Source organism: Bacillus rossius (assembly GCF_032445375.1).
Source record: "Bacillus rossius redtenbacheri isolate Brsri chromosome 9 unlocalized genomic scaffold, Brsri_v3 Brsri_v3_scf9_2, whole genome shotgun sequence".
NCBI lineage: Eukaryota > Metazoa > Arthropoda > Insecta > Phasmatodea > Bacillidae > Bacillus > Bacillus rossius.
In genome coordinates this window covers 14,042,663-14,052,560 of record NW_026962013.1, presented here as the reverse complement: position 1 = coordinate 14,052,560, position 9,898 = coordinate 14,042,663, and the positions used below count along the sequence as shown (strand labels likewise).

The 9,898-nt window shown below is 37.2% G+C and overlaps 2 protein-coding genes across 2 annotated transcripts; one reads left to right on the top strand and one right to left on the bottom strand.

The window, feature by feature from the left end:
• The first annotated feature begins 1,033 nt into the window (after positions 1-1,033).
• Positions 1,034-4,345, top strand: LOC134542864 (putative nuclease HARBI1). The gene is made up of 4 exons (XM_063387436.1): positions 1,034-1,837; positions 2,137-2,193; positions 2,743-2,958; positions 3,106-4,345. The coding sequence occupies exons 1-4, from the start codon at positions 1,553-1,555 to the stop codon at positions 3,607-3,609; spliced, it is 1,062 nt and encodes a 353-aa protein (XP_063243506.1). The 5' UTR covers positions 1,034-1,552; the 3' UTR covers positions 3,610-4,345.
• A 331-nt stretch (positions 4,346-4,676) lies between these two features.
• LOC134542863 (uncharacterized) lies at positions 4,677-8,235 on the bottom strand. The gene is made up of 2 exons (XM_063387435.1): positions 7,720-8,235; positions 4,677-7,335 (listed from the first exon to the last, which is right to left on the bottom strand). Exons 1-2 carry the CDS (start codon positions 7,900-7,902, stop codon positions 6,646-6,648), a joined length of 873 nt encoding a protein of 290 aa, XP_063243505.1. The 5' UTR covers positions 7,903-8,235; the 3' UTR covers positions 4,677-6,645.
• Positions 8,236-9,898: the final 1,663 nt, after the last annotated feature.

Sequence of the window (9,898 nt, the reverse complement as noted above, 5' to 3'; positions counted from 1 at the left end):
ATTTGTCTCTCTTCATACTGAATCGCAGTAGTAGTATTAAATTTTTGTCTTTTTTTCTCTAAATGTGTTGGTCTACATGTAAACACTTTACTGTCACTAGAGTGTAAATAGCCTGTATATTAATATTTGTAACTTAAAAATAATAAAATATAAATAATTTTGTTTCATATACGCAACTGTGATTCACTGGCTACAAAAAGCAATGTTCAAATACTAGCTATAGTGCGATTACAAATTAAAGTTAAGAAAAATCACTTTCGTAGCATTCTTATATTTAATGCTCCCACATTATAGAGAATCACTGCAGGAAGCATTTGCAGCGATCAACAGTCAATAATTTTTAACAGTCAGTATACAACTAGACATTTGAAATTTCATTTACCCATGTAGAGTAGATAAAGATAACCACCCACGCGTGACCCGATAACGAGAGGAGGCTGGAAGCAAACACGTAGCTAATACTCTAAGGATGAACGAGTTACGACACCTGATAAAAGAGCCAGATCCCATACACAGAAAAGAACGAAAGGAACGAGATGAACGAATCGTTCTGAACGAATTATTTCACGGAACTGATCCAAAAGAACCGATTCGGTCAAAAGAACCGTTCTGCCCATCACTACTCTCTTGGCTGTTCTCTGGGTCAATAAGAAGGCATTCCAGTTAGAGTGAGATATAGAAGCTGGCGGCTTAGCCAACCGCCGCTCGGTTCCTGGGTGACTTCCGTAGTCTGGTTAACAAGGTTACACACCCTAAACAACAGGTTCATGTCACACCAGTTTCAATTCTCAAAAAACAGTCTACAATAGAAGGGGAATTTGACACCGACCATTGTGACTCAGCTCCATTTTTCGCCCTTTAAACTCACTGGCAAGCATTGCCAAGATTTGTCAATATCAGTGTTGGTAAACAAACATCAAGTGCTAATTTGCAAGTGACATTTGTGAATTTAGGTAACATTTTTACTTCCTGATAACTGCCACATTTCACACAAGTGACATGACACAGACTAAAGGATAGTGTGACATCTAGAAGTTTATAGGCGATCGTCTAACAGCCATATGCAGAGATCTCACTTTATCTTTAAGGGTCCCTCAAACGCAAAAAGTGGCCCTAAGTACCGTGCAAGAACCTCCCTTCTACTTCACTTCATCACGGCACCCTAGATTTCAAGTGAAGGAAGCTGTCATACTTTAGGCCGCCCGATCCGAGCCTTAAGGGACCCTAAATTAAGATGGCGGTCATTATTTGAAAAAAATAACTCATTTAATTAAACTTCTACTGTAATATAAAGAGGAATTGGGCTTGCGCTGCTTGTAAATAATGATAATTATTTAAAATGAATGTGTAGGAAGAGTTTTGTTGCATATGCGACTCTTTTAAATATTCTAGTGTTAAAACAACTTATCCCATATCCACCCAGACCATCTTTGTTTACATTTTGAAGTGCTTACTTTATTTACTAGAAAATAGCCGTTTCGTAAGTGATTTCTAAACATTATTGTGTGTTCTTAGAGTAAATAAAGTACTGTGTGAGTTTATATTTGCTCTGATGGATGACCCGAGATTGTTTGACGAAGAATATTTAGATTTTATTCAACGGGTCGAAAATAGAGAAAACCATCATCCCCGACGGTATTTACGTGATGGTCAAAATCCTTGCGAATTCTTCTCCGACATCGAATTCGTCAAACGTTTTCGATTTTCTAAACAGATTGTGATGGACACTATTGTGCCTCTTGTTGCTGCCGACAACAATGATAGGAGAGGATTGCCATTGCCACCAGTTCTTAAAGTTGTAATAGCCTTGCGATTTTATGGCAGCAATAGTTTTCAGGTATGTACATACAACATTATTTTAGTGTGTGTTTAATTGCCCAATTAAATTTTAACTCAATGGGTAATTTGGCGGAGTAGATTTGCTGGATAATAATTATGTATATTAATAAAAGGTAGGTTGTGTCAGCTATTGTAATAATATTTTTAAAAAGTAGTGAAAGATATATTAATTTAATCGATGTGATTTATTAATTCCAAAAAACCTTATTGTTCATCTAGTTTTCCTGAAGCCACTACTTTGTACAATTACTTTTTTTTTATGTACAGTATGAGTAATCTCATGTGTTTCCCTTGCAGAATGTATGTGGTGACCTATGCCATGTCAATCAAGCAACAGTGTCAAGGATTGTAAAGGTAATGCAATGTTAACACATGTAAGATAATTTTATGTGAGTAGTTTAATGAATTTTGGTAAAATTCTAGTTTAACCCCGTTTTCTTTAAAAAAAAAAAAAAAAAAAGATTAAAATGTCAAACAAATGTAATTTAGTGCTATTAAAACTCCTCTATATTTTTCAAAATCCTGACATAAGAAATACCTAATAGTTTCAGAGAAATTACCGTTAATTGTTTACATTAGAAAGCCTAGTTGATTACTGATTTAAACAATATCTTGCTAGACTTAAATAACCATCCTCAGTAGTTTATAGTATATTTAAATTAGCTAACCTAACCTACTAATTGTATTTATAATAAAGCCTACCTAGCCTAGACTGCCATTATCTCTTATTTCAATTTCAAAGCATTTGTAACATATCGTACCTAACCTAAGTTAGTTTCTTACTCAGCCTTTATTTTATTATTTTATTTTTGCAGGGACTTAAGTTTTACCTATATTTAAGTAGTGGAATATATATACCTACTTTTTGAAAAAAAACTGACTAATCTGGTAACTTTGTAATAGGTTGTTTCTGCACAATTGGCCGAGCACCTTTTGGAGTATGTTTATTTTCCTGGACGGCAGCAACTTCAAGAATACCATAGGCAGTTCTATGTAAATGGTGGCTTTCCTGGTGTAACTGGGTGCATAGACTGCACTCACATTGGCATTAGAAGCCCTGGTGGCCAGTTTGCAGAACTCTACCGTAATAGGAAGGGTTACATGTCTCTCAATGTTCAGGTATGTTTTCTGAGATATTTATTATAGTACTGTTATTGAAAAAAGATGGAACGATGATAATAAATATCTATGACAGTTTTTTGAAACTGGTATTTACTTGCAATTTTAACAGTATGCAAATATGGTGTTTGTCCATTTTTTTTATAGGTTGTCTCAGGTCCTAACCTTGAGATTCTTGATATTGTGACAAGGTGGCCTGGCAGTACACATGACTCAAGGATTTTCAGCAACAGCCGGGTGATGACTCGTTTTGAAAATAGAGTTCTGCCAGGAGTACTGCTGGGAGACAATGGCTATCCTCAACTGCATTTTCTTTTTACTCCAATACTGGTGCCAAATACAGTTGAGGAAACTCGCTACAATGTAGCCCACAAGCGGACCCGGAATACAGTAGAAAGACTGTTTGGAGTATGGAAGCGGAGGTTCTCATGCTTGGGACACAAGCTACGCTCAAGTCTCCATACTACCAGCAGGGTCATCGCTGCAGGTGCTGTTTTGCATAATATAGCTGTTGCACGTGGTGAGCCACTGCCACCTCCTCCAGCTGACGAGGAGCACTTCATGCCTGCTGTTCCTGTTGCAAATGCGGCACCACGAAATAATCGTGGAGTTGAAGTGCGTGCAGATTTTATTCAGCGAAACTTTTTCTGAATTTCGTTGATTTATTTTGAGTAGATTGAAAACCCTGTCTTACCACCAATGTTATTTTTTAATCAACATGTAATCACAAAAGCAAACGGCGTAGAATCTATACTAATATTATAAAACTGAAGAGTTTGTTTGTTTGGACGCGCTAATCTCAGGAACCACTGGTCCGAATTGAAAAATTATTTCAGTGTTGGATAGTACATTTATTGAGGAAGGCTATAGGCTATATTATATTATCAATAACATTAGGGATTCTTACTAAAAGTCCAATTTAGAATCAAATGTGTTGGAGGGGGTTAGATACAACATGCAGTACACGTACGAAGTGTGTGTTGACAATGCCGCAGGCGCTAGAAGTTTATTTCCTATTGCATATTAACATTGTTGCCACGCACTAGATGCCTTATCATTCTTAATTTTCCCATACAAGTAAAAAACACCCGTGTGATATTAACAACGAAGCAATCAGTACCGTCATAAGAGTTTTTTAGTATTTAAATACTTTTTATCACTTTAAATCACAAACCTAAACTATTGTTTTTTTTCCTCTCTCTGTGTTTAATTTGATTTTTTTATTAACATTTTTTTTTCAAGTATATACATTTTACAGACTTGAAACTTCACAGTAATGTTCCTTATGTTACGCAGGATGACATTTTCCGAAAATTAGATCCCATGGGTGGTTAAAACCAGGAAACAGTGGGTACTTTGTCTGCATGAGAACAAGATTTTGCATTGTTGATGCCTACTGCATCTCCATGGCAACGGGCATCGCGCGGCAGTGGTGTACCCACAAGGAGGGGCATGTATAATGAGTGGCGCAAGAGTGATCTGCCTGTAGACTGCCGTAGCGAAGTACGGGTACATCAGTTGTACGTTGCGTGCACGAGTCGGGAAACCATCGGTGCTATTCATTTTCTCTCCGGTACATTATACAGCATTGTAATAAATTTTCACTGAATTTTTTTTACAATTACTGTAAATGGGAGCTGTGGCTTAATTTTTTTCCATTAGTATAGCCGTGCGAAGCCGGGTCGGGCAGCTAGTTTTAAACATAATTCCTTAAGTTATTTTTAATATAATGCGTTGTTTGCTTTGTAGTGACATGGTAATAGGCCTCCTGGGGAACTCGCCATGTAAAATAAAGAGTAACGAGTTGAGTGCTGTACCTCCGGATGTTTACCACCCATGGTAGACCTCTAGGGTCTAACACTTGTGGTAGATATCCAAGGTGATTTGGAAACTGGCACAGACAGGTAAGTAGTGCCTTTTTTGTTTCATTTTTGCTACTTATTGTGTATCTATGCTTCTTAAAGGTATTCCTAGAATGAATGTGTTTGTAGCACAAGGAATTTTAACCTTGCTGCATTATACATTCAAAGATGCTTTAAAACATGATCAGTCTTGTTAATTCCTACATTTACACAATAATACCTGAATATGGAAGTTACATGATTATCTTTCGATACTTCTCTGTATTAGCTTATTGTCTCACAAGATATATTCAGGAATTAAAATTTCATTTTAAATCATTCACTTTTACAAAGAGTAATGTGTAGAAAGTAAAATTCTTAAATAAAATTTGGAACTATTATGTATTTTGTTGTTTTTTGTGTTTAAACTTTTAATAAAATTGGAATGAGCTAAAGCCTTTGTTTAGTTATGAAACTGAACATGCAGAATATTTACTGACATTAATGCATACAGTACCATCAAGTAATTCAGCTGATGATAAATTATAAAAAAAATAATAATTTAATTCCTTCTACACATCAGATGAGTTCTTAACCCAGAGTAGAGTATTTTGTTGTGTATTTATAATGTCTAATAAGTTCTCACTAGTATGCATTTAAAATTAACATTTTTCAAAACATTCCATATGCCACATCACAATGTTTTAAATGAAATTTACAGAAAAGTGGCTTCTGGGAAGTAAGACAAGTAATAAGTGAAAGGTTGATTAGGTTACTCATATTATTACATATTAAAGTATTACTTACATATTAAATACTTATTATTAATGTTTCTGACTTAACTTTATAAACCTTTTACATAAGTAGGTATTACCCTTATTTCCCAGAAGCTGCTTCTCTACAAAAATTACCATATTGTGAACCAGTCCTAAATTATGTCATCCAATTTAGCTTCATACTCCTTGTGAACCATTTATGAATCCTAATTCAATGCCCATAAGTTCACCTATGAGTACTACATTTTCTGTATGGCTAGGTTTACTATTCCTTGTAAACTGTGTTATGAATTTTAATAGGATATGTCTTAACTGTATAACCAGTTATTGTGAATAGCTTATTGTTTTACCAGCAACCTTGTTTTACTGTAGAAAAACAATTGTAAGGATGTTTTTGGATATTATGCAGTCATCACTTAGGTAAATTGTTGCAAGGGTGATTTTGACTACACACTAAATGCTACGTAATTGGAGAGAAAGTAAAAACTAAGTTTATTTATGCATAAACAATTTGTATTGATGGTTAGTTATATTTGATTATCTTTATTAAAAATAAGTAGTGTGCTTAGAATATAATTGGAAATCATTTCTGGAATAAAGAATATGACCCAGATTTACCCCAGATTAATATTTAGTAGCAATGATGCTACAAATTGACCTAATTTGGTAAATAAAATGAATTATATAGACACCAAAAATTTCACTTTGTAATAAATAAGAACAATACCCAATTTATAAGGTGTACAGGAGACATTTGCAACCACACATTGCAAGTAGTGTCACAGATAACTTTAATTGAAATAGATCAGTAAGAGAAGCTAAAGGACACTTTTTTACCATTAAAAAATATTGGCATGCACATTTAGCATAATTGGAACAAGACGATACTTACCTGACTGTGCCAGTTTCCAAATCACCTTAGATGTCTACCACGTGTGGTAAACATCTGGAGGTATAACACTCAACTCGTTACTCTTTATTTTAAATGGCGAGTTCCCCAGGAGGCCTATTACCATGTTAATGCGAAGCAAACAATGCAGTATCTTAAAAACAAAAAAAAAAAATTGTTTTTAAAACACTACATCATTTGCTTCCGTGAGGATCTTGATGCGCAGCTTATGTAGCTCGTCAGCGTGTCGCATTTGCTGTGCGTGCAGCTCAGCCCTACGCTGTTCTGCCATGAGCTCAAATTTAATAGCTCGTTTCTCAGCTTCCACTGCTCGAGCCGCTTCTGCCTGCTCGTTTGCAAGGCGCTGCTCTTCTGCCTCTGCCATTGCCTTACTTGCTCTCAACTTAAGCCTGTGCTCAGCCTGTTGCATTGCGAGAACTCTCCGTGCACGCTTGTCGGCTCGCTCAAGGTTTAAAAACCTGCGCTCCACCTCCACATCAATTGCTGGTTTATTTCTAGCACGAAAACCAGAAACAGGTGTTGGTAGAACAATACTATGAGGTTCTTCTTGTGATGCATTCACAAGTAAGCTGCCAGTACTGAGTGCACCAGAGCCAGTATTGTTAGACTGTGGCATCACAATTTCTACAGAAGCTGAAGCTTCTGAAGGAAAAGTCATGTCACAGTCTACAGCATCATCCACACAATGCAACACACCGCCCAATGCTATTTCCAGCTCAGGATCTGTGGGAGGATCTTTAACAAAAGGTCCTCCACCAGTTGCCATTCGCTGTCTTGTGGCAAGAGCAAGGGCTTTCTTCTGCTTGGTCTTGACATTTTCCCAGCATTTCTTCAGCTGGGCACTGGAGCGCTGCAAGTTAAAATTAATTTAGCTGTGATATAATTATTATATGCGAATTACAAATGTAGTGCTAAATGTACACACATTAAGTTAAAAAGATAGTTCTGTCTATAAAGTATAAATCAATGTTTGGTGGTAAGAAAATAATCAAAATTAAAACAACTTGTATTTATTTAGGTGCTCAGCCAGCTGTTGAGTCCATAGTTTGTTCTGCACACCAATAGAGAAAACTACTTATTTTGTATAACAAATAACCTGTCACTGATGGTTAAGAACAATCATTTAGCGATCTTTTTTTTCCTAATATATATCTAAACCAAATTATATTGTAATATATATATAAGAATAACTATCACATGGATTTACTTCAATATGATAATGCAAATAACGTACCTTGATGACATCAGGTTGGGAATTGAACTCGCATTCAATTCGCGCCCAGGCATCTTTCTTGGCAGCCAAGTTGCTGAAGTCTGTCTTCTTACATTCGATGACATGTGCCCAGGAACGAACAAGCCCTAACAAAATGCTTCGTTCGATAGATGAAAATCGCTCGGATTTTTGAGAGGACGTCATGATGTATTCTCAAGGTAGATTTGAATATAAATCTAACAAATACAAACCAACTACAATCAACGTGTTATCAAAAAAGTAAACAAGTCAATCGTGGGTCAGTTCCTATTGGCTGTTAACCATGACGTATTCGTGACGTCACGGAAGTTCGGTTAACTTCGGACACGATCGGCCTCACTCGCAATTTAGTAAGAGGCGAACCTTCACTTTATAAAGTAAAGGAACGGGCTGTACTTCAAGCGACTCTGCACGATACTTAAACTATAAGGACGGCGCCTCCCTTCATGAAGTATCCCTTAAAGTTAAAGTAAAGGATGACCTCTGCATATGGCTGTAAGTCTTCAGCATTGTGCTGGGGATCTTTAAGGTTCCACATTGTTATTAGAAATGAACAGAAACAAGGTGTGATTCCGTCTGAAAATAATTACGTCAAATTTATTAAAGGAAAATTTATAACAGATATTAAAAAATATAAACATACAATATTAATTACGTACTTAAACAGATCTCAGGTATATTCAGAAGAAAAAAAATATGGGCTAGCCCTAATTGAAATTATTAAATGGTTTCATTTAAAAATACATAAATCAATAAAACAATACAAATATGTTTAAACCATCCCAGTATTCTGAAAGTCCAGAAATTATGTTTATATGATGAACAGCGTCTGACGGCGTAATTGAGGTAAGTTCAATAAAAGTTTGAAAGGCACAGTAGCACCGGGGCTTCGTTTCCCGAAGATCACGCGGGAACATGATGCCAGGGCGCCTGTGTGGTGTTGAGGAAGGGAGATGAAAGTGCCAATTCGGCGTCCGGCTCTCGGACCCTGTCTGGAACAGTCCGAATCAAAACTGATCAGAACTTGTACCCAGACAGTATAAACTGGGCAGAGAATGCCCGGAAAAGTTAAGAGGAGGTTGGGGAAAGTCGCGGATCGTCACTTACCAGGTAGGAAAGTTGGCTTCTATTTGCCGATGCGTCGCAAGCCAGGAACTGGATCCCGCGAATACGCGGTAGGCGCAGTCGTTTCTACCATTTCAAAATAAATAATTTAAAAGAAAACTAACTATCACACTTTGTACTATGCAGACGGACTAAACTACATAAAGAAGATTATAGGGATAGAATCCCTTATTTAAGCGACTACATAGTCGGTTGCGGCCGGATGGAAGTCTTGCAGTGTCCGTCTGCAGTCGCGACGCGAAGTGTCTTACGAAGAACCGCGTCTCGTAATTAAAAGTAACTGTTCAACCAAAAGTGGAGGGGGGAGTTGGGGCATCCGGACCAAAAGGTTCCGAAGTTCCCCGAGTGGCCGTCATAAAAAAACTCTGACTGATGTCCCGAAGTTGGTAGCACTGGCCGACCTTAGTGCTACCTGTTGAGGGGTGTCTCGACTCGCCCAAGGCGTCTGTTTTAACAAGGGAATAAAGGTGCTACACTCTGGCGGCTAAGATAATAAGTTACTGTTTCTGCCGCGAGATGTCGTGAGGTGGTCCATCTTGGCACACACATTTTTTATGCAAGGCGTCCTTGGAGACGGTCGCTGTCTGCTGGGGTTTATGACCGGTCATTGGTCTTAGGCGAATTCTTAGAACCGAGAGGGGAGGGGGGTGAACAAAAGTGCAACGACGCTGGGAACAAGCGTTCATGACGTGACTCTCATGGAGTGACCCTAAGACATTTTCGTGATGGTAAAGGCCATGATAAGCTCGCCTCTAAGAAATGGTAACAACTCGTCCAGAGCTGTTGTATGCAGTTTTAGTCATGAAGAGAAGTAACGTTACAGGCCTGGAACGTGCCTGTAAGCGAGGGAAATGTTAAACACTCTGTCAAAAAAGTATTAGATCTGCAAAATATCCTATATGTCTCTGGGAAAGGGGCTTCAGACTACTGGCACAAAGTTTAACTAAGGGGAGTACACCAGCCTAACAAAGAGTAAATCATTCTTTAGAAACCAAATTATAAAGAAAAATAAAATTTCCAAAAATAATTAAAAATT